This window comes from Protobothrops mucrosquamatus, unplaced genomic scaffold (genome assembly GCF_001527695.2).
Source record: "Protobothrops mucrosquamatus isolate PMUCROS unplaced genomic scaffold, P.Mucros_1.0 scaffold1887, whole genome shotgun sequence".
Taxonomy (NCBI): Eukaryota; Metazoa; Chordata; class Lepidosauria; order Squamata; family Viperidae; genus Protobothrops; species Protobothrops mucrosquamatus.
The window spans coordinates 109140-137101 of NW_015388013.1; the positions used below are offsets into that span (position 1 = coordinate 109140).

At 48.1% G+C, this 27962-nt stretch overlaps 1 protein-coding gene across 3 annotated transcripts in view; it reads left to right on the top strand.

Annotated features, from left to right (window-relative positions):
* Positions 1 to 669: 669 nt before the first annotated feature.
* RAB28 (RAB28, member RAS oncogene family) overlaps positions 670 to 27962 on the top strand; it is a 194815-nt gene continuing 167522 nt past the window's right edge. Inside the window, exon 1 of one of the 3 annotated variants that reach the window (XM_015823497.1) lies at positions 670 to 1033. In XM_015823497.1, coding sequence (XP_015678983.1) covers positions 713 to 1033 — 321 coding nt within the window. In that variant the 5' untranslated portion in view covers positions 670 to 712. The remainder of the gene's footprint in view (positions 1034 to 27962) is intronic. The other 2 variants (XM_015823496.1, XM_015823495.1) reach the window with 2 other exon arrangements.

Genomic DNA, 27962 nt, shown 5'->3' on the forward strand with positions numbered 1-27962 from the left:
TCCTGGCCAAAATGCCAAGGAACCTCGAATCTCAGAATTAAGAAAGCTTTATTCATTTCCACTAAAGCAGAGGCCGGGATATACAAGAAATATCATGTAATAAACATTTTAGTAATGATCTAACAATTATTCTATTGGTCTCTAACTGTCCCTATTCCTAAGACTTGGTTAATGAATGCTTCAGAAGTTATCTAATACACATTCTATTTGTTCCAGGCCATCTCTATTCCTAACTTTTAGCTGACCTATACAAGATGCCTAACTCTTTGTTACTTTTATCAGCTTTCTAACTACCCAGTATTGTTACGAGCTTTACATGTGCATATTCCGTGAATAAGCATTCTTTGTTCTTGCCAGACAAACTCCACAGTTACACGCTTCCCGATCTCCTTTCAAGACTATGCCATAACCTTGCTTTGTTTTGGCATCCAGCCCATGAGCTGTATCATTTTTTTAAGAAATACATACAAAAATAAATACTATACTTCTTGTCTATGGCACCGGTTTCTTCCACATGCATTCACGGTATTGGTTTTACCTCAGACCGGTCAAAGGTTTGCGGGCGCCTCATTGGAGGCACCACCTACACTGCGCAGGTGAAGGGGCGTGTCTTTACCACCTGTTTCCCCGCCCCCGGTGGCCATAGGCAGTGTCTGGCATTCAGTTCTGTTTTTGGGAGAAACCATCGATGTAGAGAGGGGGGATTGCGTCAATGCAGGGGTCACGGGCAGCCACGGTTCATTTTTCTTCTTACTGCCGCGCCTGCTTCCTCCGCACCCCACGTTCCGTGGCCGTTCTTCTTCCGCAGCGGGGCCGTTTCTCGCCGGATCGGCTTGCTGGAGCGTTGGTCCAGTCCAACGGCTCCTGGGCAATAGAAGGGACAAGATGGAGGTGGCGGCGCGGCAGTCTATGGGGTCCCTCTGAAGGCAACTTCCCTTCCGGACGGCGGGTGATGTCGGATTCGGAGTCGGAGGAAGAATGCGGCAACAGGCAGCTCAAGTTCGTGCTGTTGGGCGATGGCGCGTCCGGAAAGGTCAGTACAGAGGGCGAGAAGGCTGAGGGGCCTCAGGGGCGTATCGAAGGCTTCCCAAACAAGGCTGGCCTCCGCGCCCGGGGGGGGGGGGCAAGTCAGGGGCAGGCTCTCCCAGGTTTCTCCCCGGGGCTGCCCGGCCTTTCCCGACTGCTCCGAGGTCCCGCGGTGATTGCAGAGAGGACACCCGCCTTCTGGTGGACGGTTGTATTTTGGCGCAGGGATTAGGCTGCATGGAAAGGGAAAAGGCTCATCTCATAAAACATCTTGGATAGACGGTTAAATTAATCTGTTTGGAAGGGATGTTCATGATGAAGTATTCCCTCTCTCCTAATGAAATTAGAGAGCCGTTTCCTTCTTAAATGCTATAGTCTAATTCCAACATATGCTCAATGAGAACTGGTCCTGTGATGTAAATGCTGTTCTAATTTATTTTGCAATAGAGTAGCTTTTTCACTGCATTGAACTAACTGTTGTTATTCTGGATTAGAAATCTATGAATAGGAGGTGTTATTTATTTGAAACGAATAAAACATTGATGGCATAACAACAATACAGCATTGTTGGCTTTATTTTTCTGGCTCTGTTTCAAGTATTTGCTGAATAGGATTTCCCTGATTTGTAAATGTGCCTTGTTTTGTCCAGCCACAGAAGGTGCTTCCAAGTAGAATGGTAGAGGTCCGTTGCCATAGTCACCAATGAAGGAGCCTTTGCTCTGCCTGATCTTAGTGGGGTTATACATTGGTTGTGAGAGAAGACCGTTTTGACCAGCATTCAAATTTGGCTTTTCTATCACCACAACAGAGAACCCTTATTATTAGATAACATAAAAGCACTTTAAACAAAGCATGGTATGGCATATTTGCATTCTTTATCACAATTACTTCAACAGTTGCCATAATCTTAATAATAAAAATCTTTGTATATCAATATGGAATATACACAAATAGATGTTATTTTCCCCTCAGTGAAATAACAAAGGTTTCTTTTCCTCCTCTTGTTGAAAATCTGGAGCGAATTTGGCCTCAAAATGGGGAGGCAGGGGTTTAAAAACTATTTGGGGAAACAAAAAGGACAGATATTGGGGGAAAGTGACCATAGTAGAGAATGGCTATCATCAAGAGAATTCATGCTCACTTGCAGAATACTCCTTTCGTTAATACTCATCGAGTACAAGCTATCTCACTGTGTCCAAGATGCTGGATGTCCAAGTAGTATAGAATTTGTTCACACTGAGATTGTGGCAGCATAATATTGCCTTAGGGAGTGCACTGGTGATAACTTAAGATTGTTTTCTCACAATCTTGCAATAAAATGAGGCTGAGTGGGAGAAGACTGTGGGAGAAGACTGAGCTTGTCACAATATAATGTCAGTAACACATGTTAAGAACTTAAGAGCAGCATTAAGATGAAATCTTAAATTCTGCCTTGGAAAGAGCAAGGCAACAGGAAAAGTGTTTCATAGTTTGGGGGCCAGCATAGAGAAGGCTACACACTAGTCTCAATGTTCTTAATGGGTTTTTGAGAAAAACTGGTAAAGGCAGAAAACATTGAAGCCCTAAACAGTGTAGAAATATGTATCAGTAGCTTAAATTGGGTCCTGAATGAAATATTCTGCAGTTTTTTTTTTTTAAAAATGGTAATCTTTGAAATAAATCTGGTTGCAGCAGTTAAAATTCTGGCAGGTGTATTCTGTAGTACCTCTGGTTTGCTGAGTTAACCAGTTACTTGGATTTGTATAACAGGTACATACACTGATTTTTGCAGCCCCTAGGCCATGGAGTTCCATATGGGTTACCACAAAAGTATTAGCACTTCATGACCATTTCTCCTGCAGTTTAATTAATTAATTAAAATTTTATGCTGCCCATGTCACTGTTACAGCAACTCTGGGTGGCTTACAGTGTAATAAAAGGTAAAGTTAATACAAAATGATTAAGATTAAAAGGATTAAATAGGAAGCGAAAAACAAGGAATATGGAGAACATAGGGATTGAGATCTTTATTCTGTCAGGCATCCTCTACATAGCAGATACAATAAAAGCGGAAAAATAGTGACCAATAGTCCTAATAGCATTATTATAATATAAACTCACTATCAAAAACATTATGATTAGATGTACTGATGTTCAGAGTTTAACCTCTAAAACAGGGGTCCTCAACCTGTGGGCCAGGGCCCACTACCTGGCCATGGCCTATTTGCAACTGGGCTGTGTGAGTGGCAGGCCGGCACACACATGTGTGCGCGCAGCCCCCGGCACGCACATGTGTGCGTGCAGCTCCACTTGCACAAGCAAGTGGAAATATATATCAGCATATCTCTACCCTGGGGTGGAGATATATATCAGCATACTCATGATATCTTCTCCCAAATTGATGGTTGACTCTCTTAAGTCTTTGTGAAAGTGTTAAACAGTAGGGGTGGAGAGAGAGAGAAGAACCCTGCAGTACTTACAGTACTGGAATGGCCTACAGATACTCCTCCCTCTGCCCCTCCCTTCCAAACCATCCATTTAGGAAGGAGTAGATCTACTGAAAAGTAAGTCTTATGTATGGTTTCTATTCCATGGCTAGATCTGAATCTGAATAAAAAGGACCCATAATCTGCCGCCTCTGGGATGTTTTGCAGTTGACGCCAGACCACAACCTTTATAACCATTTCTAAAAGGGAATTATACTTGATGAACGTGGCCAGATCTAGGGAAAGTTTCTTTCAAGGCAGGTGGCATCATTCCCTCTCCAAACTTGGCTGACCTCATGGGGCTGGATGTTCCGTAGGACGGAGTCAATGGCAGAGAAATGTCTCTTCCTGGACCCCTCCCAGTAAAAGCTGACAGGGTCTGTAACTTGCCCTTTCTGCCTGACCAGGTAGGATGGCCTTACTTACTTTTTATTGTCAGACTATTACGTTACTATTAATAATTTTTATTATTTTTTAAAAATAAAATTCCAGTTTTAAAATATATTTTGAGAATAAGGTTAAATCTTGCTGGTGCACTATTGTTTTTTATTTTGCTATGTTTAACTGCTTATTTGAAACCATCAATTTATGGGCTTTTTTTTACAAATCATACCTGCAAGTGTCCTAGTACTCATATTGTGTGTCTATTCTGCTGTGGATTGGGTTTATGTGCCTCAAAGCAGATACTGACAAGGATAGCAATAGCAATAGCATTTAGACTTATATACCAGTGCCCCTATATTTGACTCATTACAGTTTGCTTATCGGAAGAATCACTTTATAGAATTGATGCACTTTCTTGTGTCTTTATCTTAGTTTGATGCACCTGGAGAAGAATACTCATGTGCGAATGCTGTTGTCAACGCTGCTAACATTGGATGTTCTTGCTTTGACAACATATGGAGATGCAGCCTTTACTCTTAGAATTAGATGATACTGGGGGAGGGGGAGGAATGTGATGGGAGTTAGTTAGACATACAATATTGTAATAAGAGCTGATAATGCTTGGCGGGATAACGAACTGGGCGGAAAGCCAGCATTTCAAACTAATTGGAGAATGTGGTTTATGACTGTTAGTTGTAGGAGGGAATTGTGCTTTGATCTATGTGCTGAAGGGAGGGGAAGTCAGATTTTGACTTTGACTATGTATGTGCTGAAGCTATGCTGCTCGAATAAAGGTTCTTTAGAGTAAACAATGCCTCAAAGTTCTTTGAAGAGTTTCATCTTTCTGAACCATGACAGCTGTTTGTTGATTTTAGTTCAGTATTCAGCACAATCATTCCTCAGGATTTGGTAAACAAACTGGGGCTATTAGGTTTTAATACTTCTTTACATAACTGGATACTTGACTTTCTTATTGATAGGCTTCAGTTTGTGTGAGTTGGAAGGAAAGTTTCCAATTCCATCTTTTTGAGTTCCCCATAGGGCTGTATTTTCTGTCCGTTACTGTTCACCTTGATGAACCATGACTGCTGTGCTAAGTTTGCTATGAATCATATTGTGAAGTATGTGGGTGACACGGCAGTGATGGCCCTTATCTGTAATGATAACAAAGATTCTTATAGGGAGGAGGTGAAGGCTTTGGTGGACTGGTGCAATAAAAGTAACCTCATTTTGAGTGTTAATAAAACAAAGGAGATCATTATTGATTTTAGAAAGAGCCGGCATATACTCCACTTTATAACAAGGATGCAGCTGTGGAGGTGGGCAGTAGTATTAAGTACCTGGGGACGCAGATAATTAACAATCTGACTTGGTCTCTTCTTATATTATCTTTAGTGAAGTGTGCAAACCAGCATTTGCATTTCTTGCGTCGGATGAAGAGAGCACATTGGTCAGGTCCCCATAGATCCTTATTGGGACACTGCCATTCTGGTGGAGGGAGGAATCTCGGGATTTTTCTGTGATTCATCCATTTTACTTTGTTCTTCTTTTCTTTGATCCTCCTGGGAAATGGGAGGGGGAGGGAGGAGCCTGGGGCCATCTGCTTTGTCTTATCTCTGGAGAACCAAGGTCATGGCGCCTGAAAACAACTTCTTATCGCCTTCTCAGCTCGGAGTTCTCACAACATTTTCACACCTCTGGATTGGCTCCCTATGGACTGGGCAGTTGGGAAGGGTTTTGTACAATGGGGTTTAATGTAACATTTTCACACACTAACTTTAGATCCTGCCTGCTTTCTCTGCAATCACTATCTCTCAATAAAAGATCCTTTTGAAATGATGTCTGCTTCAAAAGTTTGACTTTCTTGAGGGAATAGCTGAGGCAAGACCTTACCTTAGGCAGGATCTGCAAAGTGTTCAACCTTGAGCGGCACCTACCCTACCCTGGGTACCGTGCACACAATGTCTAACCAGGGCAGCAAGCATGAAGAAGCTGAGTGTTGGGGAAGACCTCCACCAGAACTTACCCTAACACAAACTCCACTCGATGGACAGAGGAAGCTGCCACCCTGGAAGATTCCTTGAAGCTGAGATGATCAGTTGGCATAGGGAAGAAGGAGGACTAGGAAGGAAGAACCAAAGGTGTCACCCTCACCTGAGGCAACTGACAACATGGCTGGACGATGGAAGCGCTATATGATGATGGCAAACTGGAGGAAGAATCAGACCATGCTGACCGCCCCATGAAGTGAGCAATGCACTTCATGATGGAAGCTTTCCAGAGCCTGAAGACGTGAGAGGCCATAGCTCACATGGAAAGAGATGATGAGAGGCACAAGGAAGCCAACCCCAGAGATAGCTGCCGGCACTGCTGAATCCACTGAGAGGGTGACAACCACACCAGTCAGCCTTCCCCGAAGGGACCCTTGCATTGCAAATGCCCAGAGAGTCAGTGGAGGGGGACCCTGTCAGCAGGAATGGAAGGCACCCCCTCTTGGCATCAAGTTTGATGGAGACATCCTGGTGAGCTGTTTTAAGGACGGGCTGAACGATGATCTGTACCATGCCTGCATCATCAGAGGGGTCCCTGCTTGCCTCCATGACTGGTGCATCCTGGCCAAAGAAGCAGAGATCAACCAGGCACAGAGCCAGTACCGATCCAGCAGAGTATGGAAATGGTCTTCACTTGAGAAGATGAGGGAGACCCCAAGCCCCACTCAACTGCCTGCTTCAAATGTGGAAAAGAGGGTCACTGGGCAGTGGAGTGCCAGATGAAGACCCCAGCAAAGAAAAGAGACCAGCTGCCAGGAGAAAAGCCGGCAAAGCCCACACAGCACACCAAGGACACAGTCCTAAAGAGTGCTGAGGTCGTAGAGTTCCATCCCTCTTCCAAACCAGGAGAGGGAACTCCGACCCCATCAGAAGAAGACCCGGGATCCTCCAATAGCGACTACAATGATGACTCCCTGGTAAGTGGGCCGATCATGCCAGTAACCATGCCCATAAAATTGTTAATTACAGGCATGGAAAGGAAAGTGGCCCTAAAAGCATTGCTAGATTCGGGGTGTATCAGATGCTTGATAAGCCCAACCTTGGTAGGAAAACCGGGGGTCCGCCTGAGGAGATTAAAGAACCCGATAGCTTTCTGTCAACTAGACAGGTCAGTTGCAGGGGGAGTCCCAGCCACCTTCGCCACCTTCGCCCCTGGGCCTAGCCATGGGAAGTCACTCTGAGACTCTAACCTTTATAGCGGCTTGGCTCAGAAAATGGAACCCACAGGTGGATTGGAGGATGGGACTCCTGAAGTTCCCAAAGAGGGAGCAAGTTTAATGCAACAGCAGCTGCAAGGCAAGGAAGGAACCCTGTAGAGAAGTGGCGGCTGCCTCGAAAAGCAAATTGCTGCAGGGCATACCCCGAGAATACCATGATTTAGTCAATGTGTTTAGCGAGAGAGATTCAGACAAACTCCCTCCCCATTGACCCAAAGATTGTGCTATCAAGATTGTCCCTGGAGCCAAGTTGCCAAAACCAAAACTGTATTCCATGACTCCAAGAGAGTTAGCTGAACTGTGCACGTTTAGAGACAAAAACTTGGCCTAAGGCTTCATTCAACCGGCCTGACTCAGGGCAGCCACCCCAGTTCTGCTCTGGGAGAAGAAAGATGGGTCCCTTCGACTCTGCATTGATTACAGAGGGTCTTAATGCAATGTGCATGGAAAATGTATACCCCCTTCCACTCATGAAAGATATGCTGGCCCACCTTTCAAAAGGCAGAAAATTTTCTAAACTGAACTTAAGGCAAGCATATTACCAAGTCAGAATTAAGGAGAGGGATGAATGGAAAACTGCTTTTAACTGTCCTCTGGGGTGCTTCCAGTTCAAAGTGCTCCCTTTTGGATTATAAGGAGCTCCTGTGGTGTTCATGCAGCTGATAAATGAAGTGCCCCATGAGCACCTGTACAAAGGGGTTTTGGTGTATCTTGACGATATATTAATTTACACTGAAACAAAAATGGAATACGTGAAATTGATCAGAGTGGTTCTGAATAAACTCTGCTCTGCCAAACTGTACGCTAAGCTTTCAAAGTGCTAATTCCACAAAGAAAAAATTGACTACTTGGTCTACGAGGGGGTGGAGATGGACCCGGTGAAAGTGTGGGCTGTATTAGAGTGAGCACCTCCTAATACCAGAAAACAGCTGCAGAGTTTCTTGGGTTTTGCAAATTTTAACAGGCAATTCATCCCATCCCTTGCACTAATTTGCTGAGAATAAAAGGGGTGGACAAATTGAAACTCAGCCAGCCACTAAATGGACTTTGGAATGCCAAGCCACATTCAAAAAGTTAAAAAGACTTTTTTCCATTGAACCAATGCTAAAGCATCCAGACCATGAAAAGCCTTTTTTTATTGAGGCTGATGTCAGTGATGTAGCTGTTGGAGCCATACTACTCCAGGAAAATGAGGAGGGCCAATTACAGCCCCGTGATTACACATTGAAAAAACTGACAGAAACTTAGCAATGCTGGGCAATGTGGGAAAAAGAGGCCTATGCAGTTAGGAGGGCCCTCCTCACCTGGAGACATTTCATGGAAGGGAGTAAAATCCCTTTTCAGGTCTGAACTGACCACAAAATCTTAGAAGCTCTGAAAACTCCAAGGGAATTGTCTCCCAAGCAGGCATGGTGGGCACAACACTTTCAGCATTTTAATTTCACCCTATTTATTGGGGGGGGGGAAGTTTCCTAGCCGGTGCCCTGTTGCTGCTACCACAATGTAATAGTGAAAACCCGGAAGTGATCAATCCTTTGCTCCCAGCACGGTAATTAGTGGCCCGAGTAACCATGAGAGCGCAAGCAAAATGGGGGATTGCCTCTAGACAACACTGCTACCCTGGTCTTCAAAAAGCCCTAGAGCAGTGGTTCTCAACCTTTCTAATGCCGTGACCCCAGAATACAGTTCCCCATGTTGTGGTGACCCCCAACCACTTATACATCACCAGGTGCCAGGGGTGTGGCCAAGTGGGTGTGGCCACCGAGTGGGCGTGGCCATGTTGTGACCCCCAACTATAAAAATATTTTTGTTGCTACTTCATAACTAATTTTGCTACTGTTATGAATAGTAATGTAAATATCTGATATGCAGGGTGTATTTTCATTGTTACGAATTGAACATAATTAAAGCATGGTGATTAATCGCAAAAACAATATAGCAATGCTCGCTGGAGAAGCTTACTCTTCCTTGCTCACAAATGTTGGGAGGGAGGGAAGGGGAAGGAAGGAAGATTGAAAAGGAAAGGAAGGAGATGGAGAAGGAAGGAGATTGAAGGGGGAAGGAAGGAAGGAGAGAGAGATTGAAGGGGAAGGGATGGAGATGGAGATGGAAGGAAGGAAGGAAGATTGAAGGGGAAAGGAAGGAGATGGAGAAGGAAGGAGATNGAAGGAGAGATTGAAGGGGAAGGGAAGGAGATGGATGGAAGGAAGGAAGGAAGGAGAGATTGAAGGGGAAGGGAAGGAGATGGAAGGAAGGAAGGAAGGAAAGAAGGAAGGAAGGAAGGAAGGAAGGAAGGAAGGAAGGAAGGAAGGAAGGAGAGATTGAAGGGGAAGGGAAGGAGATGGATGGATGGAAGGAAGGAAGGAAGGAATGATCTTTGGAGAGTCATGTTTTCCCAGATGGTGATGAACTGCAACTCCCAGCATTCCCCACTCTTCCACAGTGCTTTTTAGGGCTGCTGGGGATGGTAGTCCAGTAAGGTCTGGAGACACACACAGATGCCCTAGCAGGGAAAATTGGCCGGGTAATTGCTGCGGCTTTATTTGGAGGCATTCTGCAGCTCCTGAAAATAACTTTAACCAATTTTCCCTGGTTCAGCAAAGGCAACAAGTAATAAAACAAGCAACAGGTACCAGTAATAAAATAGCCCAAATTGTCCTTTCCAGCACAGATGAAAAGAACCAGAGAAAGGGAAATCGTGTCTGCCTCTTTGACCAACGGGAGGAGAAGTGGTAGGAAAAGCGCGGCGTTTCGGCTTGGGTACACAGCCTTGCCTGCAGGCGCTGCCAAGGACACACAAGCAGCTCCGTACAATTGCCCGGGGAGGGGGGCAGGCTCTGGCGAAGAGCCTGGCGGAGAGCCAAGCGGTGTCACCTCCGGGGCCTCAGAAGACGTGCGGAGGATCCGCGCGCCTCGGAGTTGCTGGCCGTCCTCTAGCGCCCGCCAACCTGGAGCCCTCCATCCTCATCCCGGCACCTCTTGCCCTCTCCCAGCCGCCCCTCCGGGACCTGCCCGCCCCTTCAGCCTCCTAAGCGCCATCGCAGCGGTGGGGTCGTTGGAGCCCCTTTCCATGCCACGCAGCCCTTCACCGCCAAACCCTTCCCCGATTTGTCGCACACGAGAGGGGCGCGGCCGGAGCGCCAGCTCCCACTTGGAAGGTGCCGCTTCTCCCCTCCCGGGCTGGCTGGCTGGCCTCCAATGCACATGCGGGCATCGCCGCCACCTCGCCCTCTTCCCCGCCACCTGGCCACTTCTGAGACCTGGAGCCCGGTGAGCTGGGAAGGAGCTGCTCCTGCCCGCCAGCCCCAGGGCTGCGCCGGGCGCCGGAGGGCCGAGGCGGCCTCCGATGGCGAGGGAAGTGGGCCGGGTGGTGGGGGGAGGCTCCGGCGCAGTGCGGAGGGCGGCCGGGCAACCAGGAGACGTGAGGACCGGCTCAGCTCAGCTCCCTCTCTCTATTTCTCTCTCCCTCTCAAAGATCCTTAAAATCCTTAAAAGTTATGCTTGGGCGGAAGATTTTTTTCTTTTACAGATGGCATGGGTGGGCCCGACATTTGCGGGCAGGCAGGACCACGCCCGCCGAGCCGTCACCTCCCCACCACCCTCCACGCCAGCCGGCTCCGTCACCGGACCTCCCAGCTGACAAGCGCAGGAGTTCGGCGCTGCAGCGGCCTCCCCTTCGCCCTCCACACCGGCCAAAGCTTTGCCTGACGTTCCAGCTGACCGGCGCAGGTCCAGGGGTCGTCAGCTGATGGGCGCAGGAGGTAGGCGCCGTGGCGGCCTCCCAGCCGCCTGCTTCTTTGGCTGGAGCAGTTGCAAGGGCTTGCATGAAGCAGGCGGCTGGGAGGCCGCCGCGGCGCCTACCTCCTGTGCCCGTCAGCTGACGACCCCTGGACCTGCGCCGGTCAGCTGGAACGTCAGGCAAAGCTTTGGCCGGTGCGGAGGGCGCAGGGGAGGCCACCGCAGCGCCGAACTCCTGCGCTTGTCAGCTGGGAGGTTGGCGACGGAGCCGGCTGACGGAGGGCGATGGAGAGGTGGCGACTTGGCGGGCGGGGTCCTGCCTGCCCACCCGCCCCATTTGTAAAAAAAAAAGTCTTCCGCCCAAGCATAACGCCAGCAGTTCTGTGACACGGGGCGGAGCGGCGCCGTGGGAGGCAGCAGGACAGGGTGGAGGGTTTACTTGCATCCTGCCAGCCGACCTCTGGAAGCCTGCCTGAATGAAGACTTTTAGGGGGTGTGGAAAAGGAGACATACTGAGGGCTGTATTAAGACCATAAATGGCTGCTTAAGGAGAGTGGAAGGGAGGCGAATTTGGGGTGGAGCAGAAAACACGGGGGGGGGAAGGCATTAGGAAATAAGCACCAAGGTACCTGGTGCCTTGCAAGGGATTCCCGAGTGTTCTGCAATTGTTTTTCCTCTCTGCATGAGAAAAACTTTTGCGGCGTAAATCTGAAATGAGTCCCTGGGGAGGGCTGGGCCTTGCTCTGCGCCTGCGCTCTTCACACACCTCCTGCAGGGCACATTTGGTAAAGTTTGTGCATGCAGGCTGCTGCCAAGCAGAGGGAGTAGCACAGCTAAGGAAAAGGGTAAAAATAAATGGCGGACTGCGTTGTTTGGCGACCCCCGTGAAATGGTCGTTTGACCCCAAATGGGGTCGCGACCCACAGGTTGAGAACTGCTGCCCTAGAGAAAGTTGAGTGGTTCCTTAACCACAAGAACATTTGCTCAGTACAGGAAGGGCTGGCCTGGGTAGAAGGGAAATTGTGTGTCCCAGCCAGTCAGAGACTAAAAACTATGCAAACTTGCCATGATTTGAAATTGGCAGGACACTTTGGGTTTGTAAAAGCCCTATATCTCTTAAAGACAATTTTGGTGGCCTTCCCTTAAAAAGGACATTGAAACTATGTGTCTAATTGTCCGACCTGTGCAGCAGCCAAACGGAGGCAAGGAAAAATGCTTGGCCTCCTGCAACCAGTGGCGGAGCCTTCAGCACCTTGGAGACAGATTTCTGTGGATTTTGTAGTAGAACTGCCAGAAAGCATGGAAAATATGGTCATTTGGGTAGCGACTGATTTGTTTTCAAAACAGGTCCACTTCATTCCATGCCAGAAGATCCCCATCGCCAAAGCTCTAGCAAAACTGTTCCTCCATCATGTATTTTGCTTGCATGGGGCCCCATGTTGCATATTTTTTGGTAGAGGGGTCCAATTCACTTCAAAGTTTTGGAGGGCATTTTTGGATCTTTTGGGGACAGATCAGGGCTTGAGTTCTAATCACCATCCGCAAACGAATGGTGGGACAGAACAAACGAACTAGAACAATACTTAAGGTGCTTTATTAACTACCAACAAGACAACTGGACTGACCTCTTGTCACTTGCTGAAATGGCTTATAACAGCATTGTACACACAAGCACTGGCTTTATGCCTTTTCAAGTTGCCACAGGGCAAGATTTCAACCCAATGCCTGAATTGCCAACAAAATTTTGAGAATCTGAGATACCAGTTAAATTTTATCATTAAATGTTTCAATTAGTACTTGACTACAGGTAGTCCTTGACCTACGACTGTAATGGAACCTGTCCATTATGGTTGCAAGTTGTGATGGTTGTTAAGCAAAATGGCCTTGCTTAACTATATCTCATCCCTACTCTTTTTGATGCAGTTATTAAATGGAGCACAGGGTGTCTTGGATGGGGGAGACTCGGGGAGGCCTGCCACCCACCTGGGTCCAAAAGGGAGGCAGATAAATAATAAAAAGCTTTGCAAAGCCAAAAACACCCAGCAAAGGGGAAGAGCCCAACTAGATTAGGCCCATGGTAGAGAGGCTTCCAAACAACCTATGCACTTGGCTGTGAGAAGCCCTGATGCTTTGAAACATCAAGGAGACAGCTTAGTGATTCATCCACTGGTGGCATTTTTGCCATGCTTGTGGGTTAGACCTCTTCACTGATCAGTTAGCAATCAGGAGACTGCAGGCCTCTGCTGAGTCTTGCTAGGCTTTGAGGAAGTAAAGCCCATGCATGCGAAGACAGCAGCTCCAGGATGCGTGTCTCAAAACTTTTCCCATCCTTTACCCCCTCTCTCTGCCACAAACCCACATTTTTTCAATAAAGAAAATAGTCTGTCCACACAATCAAAAGCTTAAAAGATATCTAATGAGCATATTGATAAGGAAGATAATGTTGGTTTTATAAAAAATAAATAATACTTAGCAATTTTCTGATAGGACTAGACATTTCTTTTTGGAGTAAAACTTGATTGATAAGGATGAATATTTTTTTCCTACAACTAATATGATTGGCTTAAATTATAAATGATATAATTTAAATATGTAATTATATAAATTATAAAATAGTTTAATAAATAATTGATAATCAAGATTAAAAGAAATGGGTCTGTAAGAAAAAACTTCTAACTGGTCTTTTTATTTCATTTGGGAATTAGAACAGTGCCAGGATAAGGGAAGACAATTTTCCTGATATAGTGCATTGCTTAAAGACAAACATTCTGGTATAAGAATATCCAAATGCCTTTTAGAATTTGGCTGTTAATCCATCAGGGTTTGGAGATTTTCCATTGTTAATTAATTCTGGGTAATTTAGTTTGTTGAGATGCTAGTTGATTTTTTTTATCTTGCAAATTTTCAGAAGTGTTTAGCTCCATAAAAACCTCTACAAAATGTATACTAATATTTTTAGTATTAGCGATAATGTGACTTTTAGTATTTTTTTTATTTCTTTATATATCTCTTTCACTTTTTAAAACTTATTTGCCAGTAAACTTGAATATTATTGTCAGATTCTTGTATTTTTGTTTTAAGAATAAAATATTGGTTGATATTTGATGAGTTTCTAAAATACCAAGCTCTTTTTTTTCTATTTATTTATATATACAGTGAGGGAAAAAATTATTTGATCCCCTACTGATTTTGTATATTTGCCCACTGACAAAGGAATGATCAGTCTATAATTTTAACGGTAGGTTTATTTTAACAGTGAGAGACAGAATAACAACAAAAAAATCCAGGAAAACACATTTCAAAAAAGATAAATTAATTTGCATTTTAATGAGTGAAATAAGTATTTGATCCCCTATCACTCAGCAAGATTTATGGCTCCTAGGTGTTTTTTATACAGGTAACGAGCTGAGATTAGGAGCACTCTCTTAAAGGGAGTGCTCCTAATCTCAACGTTACCTCTATAAAAGACACCTGTCCACAGAAGCAATCAATCAGATTCCAAATTCCATCATGGCCAAGACAAAAGAGCTGTCCAAGGATGTCAAGGACAAGATTGTAGACCTACACAAGGCTGGAATGGGCTACAAGACCATCGTGTGTTTGATACTATGTGTTAAGGGGAGGTGAATCCAGATTTTGGCTTCGCTTATTTATATGCTGATGCTATGCTGCTCGAATAAAGATTCTTTAAGGTAAACAATGCCTCAAAGTTCTTTCAAGAGTTTCATCTGTCGGAACCATGACATTAAGCCAAAATCTCCAACTTTCCTAACTATCTAGGGGTCCCGAGCCACAGTCGCTGTCCCTAGAATTGAGGGATAAGCTGACAAAGATTCAGGGAAGATTTCATCATGGACAAAGAGAAAATGCCTGAAGCCAGTACCCTGGCAGCAGCTGCTACTCGGGGGGGGGGGGGGAGCGACAGCCAGCGTGCTGATGGAGAAGAAGCTTTTTCAAGCTTCCCAGCTTGAAGAGCTACCAGGTCGTCTGCCACTGAGGACTCGGGTGAGTGGAAATAACTGTCTGCAGCTAGTAGTCAGTCAGTGGAGAAGCTGGTGGAAAAACTTGAGGGGCTAGAAATGAGAAGCGGAGAGCAACCTTCCCATTCCCCACATGCCAGCGATCAGGATGATCGATGGGGATGCCTTCAACTCCTGCCAAGAGGAACACCCAGCCCCTCCTTCGCAGCTCAGGCAGCCTTCCTGTCCCTGAAGCCCCTACCAGGGCCTCCAGCCCCACAGAGAGAGACAGCTCCAGTCCCCGCCCCTTCAGAAGCCCTGACCGCCACTGACGATGTGAGGGCCTGCGCAGTTGCCAGGACAACCATTCCTCAGACCGGTGTGCATATCGATCACCCAATCTGGGCCCCCTGAAGCAATGGGGAATATGGCAACCCCTGCAGGTGGGAGATCAGCTGTCTCTGAACCTGCAGCAGCTAATAGAGGCCTTGCAACAACTGTGGGTAATGCAGAGGCCAGAAGACCAGCAACCGGTGGGAGAAAGGCCGCAGCAAGGGGGATGGTTGCTGCCCCCTAATGTACAGCAACCACTGAGGGGCCCGCAGACGATGGAGATCCAGCAACAACCCCCTCCGAGGCCGCAGGGGGCCTACAGCAGTTGAGGATGACACAGCTCCCGGCAGACCAACAGCAGGGGGAATGGCAACAGCCCCCGAATGTGCCACCCCCTGGAAATGCAGCAGCAGCCAGGGTGGGGGGCCCAGCAACAACTGGGGGTGCAACAGCCACGGTGGGGCCCCCAGCAGCTATTGAATCAGCAGCCATTGATTACTCCACTTTTTAGAACAACCTTCGATGGGGACCGAGAAGCTGATTTTTTTTCTCAACCAAGTGCGCTCTCATTTAAATCGTTGTACCTATCTCTAACTGGACCCAGCCGCTATGGTCGATGTGATTGCGTCCAGCTTAGAGGGAGAGGCATCCGAGCAAGCCCCAGAATTGGAGGACACCCACCACTTCCTCCTAGGACTGAGAATAAGGTTTGAGGACCCATCCATTGCCCTCAAAGCAGAAGAACAAATCCACAAGATAAAACAGGGCGGCAGGTGTGCTCTGGAGCACGTATGAGAATTTTGCAAGATAGCCAGTCGCATAGAGAGGTGGCCTGAGCAGTCCCTAGTCCACCACTTCAAAGAAGGGTTGGACGATCACCTCTCTCAGGCATGCATCTATTGAGCAGTACCTGATCAACTGCAAGAGTATCAACTGCAAGAGTACCAGCCAGCGGTAAGACTAGACGTTCAGCTCACCCGCTACAAGAAACCTCCCCCACCTGAAGCCGAGCAGAGGCCAGAGGCCAGAGCAAAGGGCAAACACCACCCTGAAAACCTCAAACTGCTGTGACTGCTGAAAGACCAAGCCACCTGCAGGCCCACAGATCAAGTGCTTCTGATGCGGACAGTAGGGACATCAAGCAGAGAATTGCCCAGTCCCCTCCCTCCAACAGCAGAGTAGACCGGGACCAGCAGCGAGAAAGAAATCTGCTCAGCAGCCAACGAGAGAGAAATCCAACCGGATCACACAGGAATCCGTTACCCAAATCACATCTCCCATACAGGAGGATGCTCTACCCTCTTTTGACAGTGACGATAAAGGAGAGAACGATCCGATGGTGAGCCGACACGTCCCACTTTTCTCACTTCCTGCCAAACTCATAATCCCTAAGTCAGGGACACAGGCGGATTTAAAAGTGCTAGTTCAGTGGTGGCGAACCTATGGCACGCAGAGCCGTTCCTGCCTCCCTCCTCTTTGCACATGCGTAGCTTTTTTCTATATAAACTAAGGAAGTTTCGGTTTCGGAGCATGTGGCAGAAAGCGAGACAGAGAACAAGCGGCAGAAAGCGAGAGAAAACAAGCAGCAGAAAGCAAGAGAGAGAACAAGTAAAAGCGGTAAGTTTCGTCTCTGGCCTGCCGCTGAGCTTCCTCTGCTTGGCCACCGGACACCCCAGCGGCCCCAGAACACCCTGCCTGCATTTCCTGCAATTTCGCAGCCGGCCCAGCGGCTAAAAAACACCCCGCAGCCGCCGGCACTTCTCGTTATTTTGCAGCCGGCCTCCCCTTGTGCAGCCTGCCCCGCGCCCTCTCCGCCTGCCACTGATAGCAGCGGACAAGCCGGGGGGCATCGGGGAAGGCCGAGGCCAAAGAGCCCGGCCCAGCGGCTAGAAAACACCCCACGGCCGCCGGCATTTCCCATAAATTTGCAGCCGGCTTCCCCTTGTGCAGCCCGCCCCGCGCCCTCTCCGCCTGCCTAATACTGGCCCAAATCTTCAGAGATCGCTCTCAAACCATCCTGACCTGCCAGGAACAATACTAGGGGGAGGGAGAGAGCGACCTGACGAGCAGACAAACACGCACACGCGTTCCCGGGCCCATGTACTTTCCGCGGCCAAGTTCTTCCCTTCCTATCCCTACCAAGGCACAGACTGCTCCAGGCACCTGTCGCCCTTAGAATGCAGGCTCCTCCCCAGCTGACTGGCTTGGCCTCCTCCGGTCCGTCCTTCCTCACCTGTCCCGCGGGTCGACCCAGCTGGTGGTTTTGGTGGCGTGGTCAATGTCGTAGTCGCGAGCTTCCTCCCAGCCTTCGGGCAAAGGCAGCTCCTGCCGGGGCATTTTTCCCGGCAGCAGGCGCAGCAGTGGAGAGACGGACCGAGGCCGGAGGCGGTGGCGGCCACCCCATGCAAAGGGTTCAGCAACCCCCCGCCCAGCCCAGCAGCTGGCACGGCAAGCTGGGGCGAGGGGTCGCGGCGAACAAGGAAACCGGAGCCAGGCAGCTGACCAGGCGGGAGTCTCGCATCCTCAGCCACGCAGGGAGTAAGGAGAAGCGGCACATTCGGGGGAAGAAGAGCTTTCCGAATGTTGCAGGCAACATGCGACAGCCCAGGCGAGCTGGGCTGGCTGCCTGCCGTCCGTCCGTCCTCTCCCCCGCTTCTCTCTCTCTTCAGCAAGAGACCCCCGAAGCCAGAGAAGGGGCAGAGCTACGCTGCCGTGGAGCCTGGTGCCTAGAGAGGTCGAGCCCACTTATTTCACCGTGCTTTTGCTTCCAGCGAAGTAGAGCCATCAGCTTAGCCAAGGCTCCGGTGCCAAGCTTGCTTAAATCTTCCACCTCCTCCTCACCGGAGCCCCCTTTGTCTGCAACCTGCCCTAGCCCCTGCCTCACCTTGCCTTGCCCCAGGAGCAACATCGAGGTGGCCACGCCCATTTGGTGACCACACCCACTTGGCTACACCCATTTTTGTGGTTACGCCCACTTGACCACACCCACCTGGCCACGCCCCCGGCACCCGGCGATGTATAAGTGGGTTTCAGGTTGCAGTTTGGGCACTCGGTCTCTAAAAGGTTCGCCACCACTGTACTAGTTGATTCTGGATGCTCCCGATGCGTCATTAGCTTGCCATTTGCCATGAAAATGGGCATACGAGCAAAACTGCTCTCCAAATCCGTGAGGTTTGAGCAAGCCGATGGCTCCCTGATGGGAGGGACCTGATGGGATGGGAATTAACTGAGCTCCTACGCCTAGAAATAGATGAGCACTGGAAGTTTATTCGCTTCCTGGTGGCTCCAAAAATGACTGAGGCGGTGATCCTAGGGCTAGCCTAGTTAGACAAATGGAAGCCGTTTATCTGGTGGGAGAAAGGAATGAGAACTGTGAGACTACCTATAGGGCCTAAACCCCCCTTTGATTCAACCGATGTTGCCGGACACCTTAGGCCACCCAATGAACGAGTGCACATGGCTGCCTCACTGCCACCAGGTGAACCACTCATCTCCAGTGAATACCGGGACCTAGCGGAGGCATTTAGTGAAAAAGAATGTGATGCCCTAGAGGGAAAAGCATCCGAATGGCTGAGCAATTTATATAATGAGCAAGCCCCCGAATTGGAGGACCCTCACTTCTTCCTCCTAGGGCTGAGAGAAAGATTTGAGGACCCATCCATTGGTCTCGAAGCAAGAGAACAAATCCACAAAATAAAACAAGCCAGCAGGCCTGCCCTGGAGTACGTGCGAGAGTTTCGCAAGATAGCAGGTCGAATAGAGGGGTGGCCTGAGCAATTCCTAATCTATCACTTCATTGAGGGATTAGACAACCACCTCTCTCAGGCCTGCATCTATCGAGCAGTACCTGATCAGCTGCAAGAATGGTACCAGGCAGCGGTGAAGCTAGACGTTCAGCTCGCCTGCTATAAGAAGCTTCCCTCACCTGAATCCGAGCAGCAGTCAGAGCAACCCGAACAGCAATCACCCTCACGAAAACCTCCAACTACTGCGATGGCTGAAAGACCCAGGTCATCTACATGCCCGTCAATTAAGTGTTTCCGGTGCGGATAGGAGGGACATCGAACAGCAAACTGTTCAGTCCTCTACCCCTGACTACAGAGCAGACCAGAACCAGAAGCGAGAAGGAAACCTCCCCGTTGCTAATGAGAGAAAAATCCAACTGGGTCACGCAAGAACCTGTTGCCCAGATTACACCCCCCAAACAGGAGGACACCGGGACTCTGGGTGGACCCGCCCCTGCTCTACCCTCCTTTGACAGTGACGATGAAGGAGAGAACGACCCGATGGTGAGTCGACAACATCCCGCCTTTTTCACTGCCTGCCAAACTTATAATCCCTAAGTCGAGGGCACAAATAGACTTAAACGTGCTAATCAATTCTGGATGCTCCCGTTGCATCATTAGCTTGCCATTTGCCATGAAATTGGGCATACGGGCAAAACTGCTCTCCAAGCCCGTGAGGTTTGAGTAAGCCGATGGCTCCCTGATGGGAGGGACTCTTGTCATGCAATTAACTGAGCCCCTACATCTAGAAATAGGTGAGCACTGGGAGTTTATTCGCTTCCTGGTGGCTCCAAAAATGACTGAGGCTGTGATCCTAGAACTAACCTGGTTGGACAAATGGAAACCGTTTATCTGGTGGGAGAAAGGAATGAGAACTGTGAGATTACCTATAGGGCCTAAACCCCCACTGATTCAACCGACGTTGCGGGGCACTTTAGGCCACCTAATTAGCAAGCACACATGGCTGCTTCACCGCCACCAGGCGAACCACTCATCCCCAGTGAATACCGGGACCTAGCGGAGGCATTTAGTGAAAAAGAATGTGATGCCCTACCCCCTCACATACCCAATGACTGCTCTATCGAACTGGTGCCAGGAGCCAAACTCCCATGGCCGAGAATGTACGCTATGTCCCCCCTCGAAATGGAGGAGATGCAGCGATACGTGGATAAAAATCTAGCGAGGGGATTCATTGAACGGGCTAAGTCTGCTATGGGAGCCCCTGTGTTGTTTAAAGAAAAAAAAGATGGGTCTCTTCGTCTCTGTGTTGATTATAAAGATCTGAACATGGTGAGTGTGGAAAATAAATACCCCCTCTCCCTCCTGAAGGACTTACTAACCCACCTGGCTAAGGGGAGTGTCTTCACTAAATTAGAACTGAGAGAGGCATATTACCAGGTGAGAATAAAGGAGGGAGACGAGTGGAAAACTGCCTTCAACAGTCCCATGGGGAGCTATCAGTTCAAAGTCATGCCATTTGGACTACAGGGGCCCCCAGTCATATTCATGCAGTTAATTAATGAGATCCTACACGATCATTTATACAAAGGGGTTCTGGTGTATGTTGATGAAATCCTGATATATAGCACGAATATGACTGATCATATAAAGCTGGTGAGAGAAGTGTTAAACTATTGAATGCCAAGCTTCATGTTAAACTGTCAAAATGTGAATTTCACCAGACCCAATAAGATTATCTTGGCTATAGAATTTCCAATGAGGGCATTGAAATGGACCCAGCCAAAGTGAAAGCTGTAATTGAATGGCAGCCCCCAAAGACTCGCAAACAGCTCCAGAGCTTCCTAGGTTTTGCCAACTTCTACTGTCAATTCATCCCCTCCTTTGCTGAGATTGCCCTACCCCTTACAGTACTACTCAAAACAGATAAAGGAGGAGGGAAAGCACGACCGGGCCAACCACTAGCATGGACTATGGGCTGTCAAACCGCTTTTGAGAATCTTAAAAGACTATTTGCTGTTGAGCCAGTTCTAAAGCCCCCCCTGCCCAGGGGAGCTCTTTGTAATTCAAGCCGATGCCAGTGACGTGGCCGTCAGAGCTGTATTACTGCAAAAGAACCAAAGTGGAGCCTTGCAACCCTGCGCCTACACCTCAAAAAAAAAATATACTGAGAGTGAAAAGAGGTGGGTGATCTGGGAAAAGGAGACTTTTGAAATCAGATGGGCTCTGTTAAACTGGAGACACTATCTAGAAGGGAGCAAGGTGCCTTTTGAAGTATGGACAGATCACAAAAATCTAGAAGCACTGAAAACTCCCCGCAAATTGTCCCTGAAACAGGTGTGTTGGGCCCAATACTTTAATCGTTTTAACTTTAAAGTACATTTCGGGAGGGATAAACTTCCTAGCTGATGCTCTATCCAGACTGCCCCAGTACAAAAGCCAGTGCGAAGAGATTAATGAGGCAATTATCTCCAATCCACAAACTGCTGTTCAACTCACGCCTCACAGGGCCCCTAATCCTGATGATCCTGCGGCAAAGAAAATAAAACAAGAGCTCCTCACCGATCAATGGTTCAAGGACAATCCAACCTCCCTAACATGTAGGGATGGTTTGGCTTACAAGGGAGGGAAATTGTACTTGCCAGAAGCCCTCCATCTTAACGCTCTCAAACACAGCCATGACATAAAACAGGCTGGACACTTGGATATTTAAAAACTCTAAATCTCATCCGTCAGCAGTTCTGGTGGCCGGGGTTAAAATGGGATGTGGAAAATTATGTCAGGAGTTGTGTGTGCCACCATGAAAATAATTCCTCAAAGTTCTTTGAAGAGTTTCATCTGTCGGAACCATGACACCTGTCTAAAGTTTGCCAGTGAAAATCTGAATGATTCAGAGGAGAACTGGCTGAATGTGTTGTGGTCAGATGAGACCAAAATCGAACTCTTTGGCATCAACTCAACTCACCGTGTATGGAGGAGGAGGAATGCTGCCTATGACCCCAAGAACACTAACACCACCATCAAACATGGAGATGGAAACATGCTTTGGGTGTGTTTTTCTGCTAAGGGGACAGGACAACTTCACTGCATCAAAGGGACAATGGATGGGGCCATGTACTGTTAAATCTTGGTGAGAACCTCCTTCTGTCAGCCAGGGCATTGAAAATAGATCATAGTCCTTGTATATAGCCTTTATAATCCTGTGAGTTCCAACATATGTGCCACGGAAATGGGAGTTTTGTAATCCAACTCTGTCAATACCAAATCTGAAGGAGAGATTACAAAATCTGCTACAGCTCTTGTGGCCAAAATCCAAAAACTGTAGATCAACCGATGTTTATAATCCAAAGTGGCTGGCAGGCTTTAAACCAGTCATAAATCCCACCAGGTCAAAAGTAGCAAAAAACCATATTATCCTCCGTCTTTGGATGCTTCTTAAAGTCTTAAATCAATCGATATTTGTAATCCAAGGTGATTGATAGGCTTTAGTGCAGTCAATAACAAGAAACAACATAAAGCCCTGTTTTTCTCTATCTCCAGCTGTTTGTTGCAGTTCTAAAAGTTTCCAAGGGCACCAGACAAGCTAGCTATTTGTGTCTGGGCTCTGTGCCAAGCTTAGCCAAGACCCAACAAGCTTTAGTGTTTTATCTCCTTTCCACCATTAGATGTCATTTTCTCCCGGATAATTGGTAGTTTCCATCTTCAAACACTCAAATCAAAGGTTTTTCAAGCACAACTTAGCAATTCTCAAAATTGTTCAAGTTTGCCAAAACAATATCTTTATGTTAATTTTGATTCAACATTCTATATCAGTGGTGGCGAAACGTTTAGAGACCGAATGCCCAAACTGCAACCCAAAACCCACTTATGTATCGCCGGGTGCCAGGTGGACATGGCCCTCTGGGTAGGCGTGGCTACAGTGGTCATGGCAGACTGGGTGGGCGTGGCCGGTTCGATGTTGGTGAGGGATGCCTGTTGGGGCCGGGCAGGGTTGGGGGAGATTCAGGGGGTCTCTGGTGGGTGGGGCAGTGGGTAGGAAAGTGTCTTGCTCAGCTGATGGCTTGAGGGGAAGGGGGCAGCTACACCCCCTCCCAAATGCTGCCGTCTCACGAAAGCAGGATTAAAACTCCAAAAAGACAAGGAAAAAAGTTAAAATAGAAGAGTGTCTCGCGATGGTTTTCTTCCCTGCGGGGGGTGGGGGGACATGGGGGGAGGCTGCTGAGCCCCACAGCTCTTTCAAAGGGGGGAGGAGAGTGGGGAGGGGCTGTGCTGGGATTGGGGCTCCTCGTGCCTTCCGCTGCCCACCTGCGCTCTTCTGCTGCAGATGCCTCGGCTCCACTTGCCTGGCAGGGGACGCACATAGGGCTGCTGCCTCGCTTGCCATGCTGGGGCTAGGGTGAACTGGGCTGGGCATGGAGCCTCCTTGCTGCTTCTTCCCCCGCGGACATCGGGAGCGCCCACCCCGCCTATCCCTCGTCCCAGGGCAGCTGCTGCAGTCTGGCGCTCTCCAGCCTGTTGCCGGCTAGCTGGGCATGCCGGGATGCCTCCCTTCGGGCTCCCTCAGCCTCTCCTTCCCCCTCCAGGCTGGGGCTCGTCAGATTCCCCCCATGGGCAGCGCTGCGCCTGTCCCTGGCCAGTCCTCCATCCTCCTGTGGGCAGACCGCGGCTTACCGAGCTGGGTGGCGCCTCTCCCCGCATGCGTCCTCAGGCGGAGGAGCTGGGCAGCTGTGGCTCTCACTCCCCTTCGGCTTCCATCTGCCCGCCATCCCACGTTCTCCAGCCCATCGCCAGTCAGCTGGGTGCACCAGCTGACTGGCGATGGGCTGGAGAGCGTGGGACAGCGGCAGCCACCCCAGGATGGGGGGTAGGCGGTGTGGGCGCTCCCGATGTCCACAGGGGAGGAAGCAACATGGAGGCTCCACGCCCAGTCCAGCCCAGCCCTGGCAGGGAAAGGAAAGTGAGGCAGCAGCCCCACATGCGTCGGACCCATCCCTTGCAGAGCGCCTTTCTCCTGCCATCCTGACCCGGTTCCTTACCTCCACCCGGCTTGTTCCACGGCCTCATGACAGCGACATTGGGCAAGAGACATCCGCAAAGGGCAGAGGCACTGCCCGGGGCAAGAGCGGAGCCGGGTGGGACTTTAGGGTACCGACGATGGCGGCATGGAGGCCGATCGCAGGTGCAAACGGGACAGCCGCACAGGGCAGAGGCACTGCCCGGGGCCAGAGTGGAGCCTGGCGGGACTGCGGGGTGCCGACGGTGGTGCAGATGCCAATCGTGGGCGCAAGTGGGACAGCCATGCAGGGCAGAGGCACTGCCCGGGGCCATAGTGGGGCAGCAGTATGGCAGCAGCATGGCAGCGGCAGAACCGGGTGGTGCCACAGTGGCAGCAGCGATGGCTGGGTCGCTTTGACCAAAGCAGTAGTGATGGCAGTGGCGGCAGCACGGATGAGGAAAGTGGCGCCCGCAATCTGCCTGGCCTCCTCTCCGCCTGCTTTGCGCAGCGCCTCCTGAGCCCCCTTTGCCCACCGTTAACCCTCCCGCCACCATGCAGGGCAAGGTTGCTGTCCTGCCCCCGCCCAGATGCCCTTGACTCACCCAAGCATATTTTTACTAACCTGCTTTTCAGCTACATTCTGGTTCTCCGTCCGTTTCTCAACCTTCGCCACGTGTTTGTGGGACAAAAAAAAGTTCCATGAGACTTTCTAACTTTTCACGAGATCTGAGAAGTGAATGGAGAAACAGAATGCAGCTGAAAGGAAGGTTAGTAAAAAAAAAACGCTTGGGGGAGGCAAGAGCATCTGGGCGGGGGCGGGGGCGTCAACCTTACTCTGTGTGGCTTCGGCAGATGTCTGGCAGGGGGAAGGAAGCAACAGGCCCCCCCACCCCTCGCATGGAGCGCCCTGCTTCCGCCGCTCCCCCCACTCCCACGGCACCTTTTTTCCAGCTCCAACACATCACTTCCTCCGCTGCTGTTTGGGACTGAAAATAAAGTTCAATCAAGCAATTCCAACTTTGTGAGATTTTTTTTCCCGCGAGAAGTTGAAATTGATTGATTGAACTTATTTTTTTGCACACGGCGGCAGAGGCCTAGGACTGGGGTGACAGCGTGTGTGCCCACAGAGGGTTCTGCGTGTCACCTGTGGCACGTGTGCCATAAGTTCACCACCACGGTTCTATATTCTCTATTCCAGTCCCCCTGAAAATTTTGCTGCCACTTTCATTTTTCTGGTGGGGTGGGGCGGGGTGGAAATCCTCTTCTTCCTTTCATGTCTGCCCATGATTGACAAGGATTCCCTCCTTTATTGCTGCCTCTCCGGGGTGACTTTCAGCCCCTTAGGATCCCTGGCAGGATGAAATCAGCAGTGGAAAGCGGAGCTCCGCTTTCCCTCACCTGTTCCACCACGACATCAACTGGAAACCCGAAGAGATAATCAAGAAAATACTGGACTGTGCTGAAATGGTCAGATTTACATTGAGAATCAAAGAAAAAGAAGATACAGAATATTTTCAAACATGGAACTTATTTTATCAATGGCTGGAAAAACGGGAGAGTAGGGCTTAACTTGTATTACTAAGCAAAATAAGTGCAAAAGTTGGCTTGAAACTCAACATTAAAAAAACCAAGATCATGGCATCCGGCCCTCTCAATTCCTGGCAAATAGATGGGGAAGAAATGGAGGTAGTGACAAATTTTATCTTCCTGTGCTCCAAGATCGCCACAGATGGGGACTGCATCCAAGAAATTAAAAGACGCTTTCTCCTGGGGAGGAAAGCTATGGCAAATCTAGACAGCATACTAAAAAGCAGAGACATCACCCTGCCAACAAAAGTACGTATAGTCAAGGCCATGGTTTTCCCAGTTGCAATGTATGGCTGTGAAAGTTGGACCATAAGAAAGGCTGAGCGCCAAAGAATTGATGCCTTTGAACTATGGTGCTGGAGAAGACTCCTGCGAGTCCCCTGGACTGCAAGGCGATCAAACCGGTCAGTCCTAGAGGAGATCAAGCCTGACTGCTCTTTAGAAGGCCAGATCCTGAAGTTGAAACTCAAGTACTTTGGCCATCTAATGAGAAGGAAGGACTCACTGGAGAAGAGCCTAATGCTGGGAAAGATTGAGGGCAATAGAAGAAGGGGATGACAGAGAATGAGGTGGCTGGATGGAGTCACTGAAGCAGTAGGCGTGAGCTTAAATGGACTCCAGAAGATGGTAAAGAACAGGAAGGCCTGGAGGAACGTTGTCTATGGGGTCGCAATGGGTCGGATACGACTTTGCAACTAACAACAACAACAATCCCATAGAAAATTTGTGGAGAGAGCTGAAGATTCGAGCTGTCAAACGTCAGCCTCGAAAGCTTAATGACTTGGAGAGGATTTATAACTTTTTTGAAATGCATTTTTCTGGATTTATTTTGTTGTTATTCTGTCTCTCAGTGTTAAAATAAATCTACCTTTAAAATTATAGACTGATCATTTCTTTGCCAGTGGGCAAACATACAAAATCAGCAGGGGAGCAAATAATCTTTTTCCTCACTGTATATTATAGTCTATTATACTATCTTCCATATTCTGACTGCAAACCTAGGAATTCTTTCAGTACTGATACTTTCAATGAATAAGTGTCTTTACCCTTGTTGTCTGTTTACACCATCAGCTCCAGATCTGCTTGTGAAAGTTTAGTGACTGTCCAGTATGTTCTGACCTGGGTTCTCACCATTTGGCATCCAAAGTTGTTGTTTCAGCTGTGTCCATGAGGTGTTCTTGATCATACAGTACTGCTTTTCAAGTTTGCTGTGTTGATTTGGTTCGCTTTCTTCATATCTGCTGCGTTCCACCTGCCCTCCTCCCCATTTGCTCATATTAGCAAGGGAGACCTTATCTTATCCCATCATCACTGAGCCCTTCCACCTAGTATTGAGTAGAAGTCCACTGAGAAAGCAATTTTTTATTTGTAAAACTTAAAAGTAAAACTTTACTGAAGAAGAAAATCTGAATTCCTTTTCTAATGGTAGAAAAGGTGAGGAGAAAGCAGTCACCAACGGTATATTTCTTAGCTTGGGTGCAATTCAGGATATGTTAATACCTGTAAAGCTCACATCCATTTTGATTATTAGGTACCTATATGTGCAAATTGGGAAAAAATGTATTTGGAATTACAGCAGGAAATAATGGCCTGCCAACTGATAATGTAATTTGGTTTTATAATAATACATCAGATAATTTTTTTCTGTGAGGTATACATGAGTTTTTCTACATACAGTACATACATACATACATACATACATACATACATACATACATACATACATACATACAAGTTATATGTGTACATATATTCTGAGTACAAATTCAAAATAGATTTATTTGGAAATATTTTACTGTGGGTAGGTGAAACTCTGAAGACAAAAAGCCCAAAGAAAACTACAGTGAAAAGACAGTGATTGAAGGTCAGTTAGTTAAATGAAGGGCGGGAATAGAAAGCTTTATGTGATAATGCATTCTTCATTTTAGGAACTTTGATCTAGAGCTAATTCAGTCTAGTAGTGAAGGCACAGGCAAGAAACCATTATGCTGGGAGTTCTAGTCCCACTGTAGGCATGGAAGAGACATGGGTGACTTGGACCCAATTCCTCTCTCTCAGTCCAACTTACCTCACAGGGTTGTTATTGTGGGGAAAGATATAAGGTGTATTAGGTATGTTCGCTGCTTTGAATTTATAATAATAAATGTGGGATTTTTAGATTAAAAAAACCCTAAAATAAATACCTTTTGACTTGAAGGTGAGATACAGTTCAAATTTAGTCCAACTCCATATTGTTTTCAGGGAGTTCCTTTTTTAAACAGAAAGAATGTTGAGAAGGATTGTTGAGATACTGTTGCTGAAAGTGATCTAACCTCTTTTCAGTAACAGCATTCATTGCTTTCTTTTATGTTTCACTAGCAGTGTTTAAAAGAATGAAGAACAGATATGCATTCCTCTGTCTTCCTTATTCCACTTACTCAGTATATTTCAATTGAGTAGCCAGAGCTTCAGGAGGTGACAATT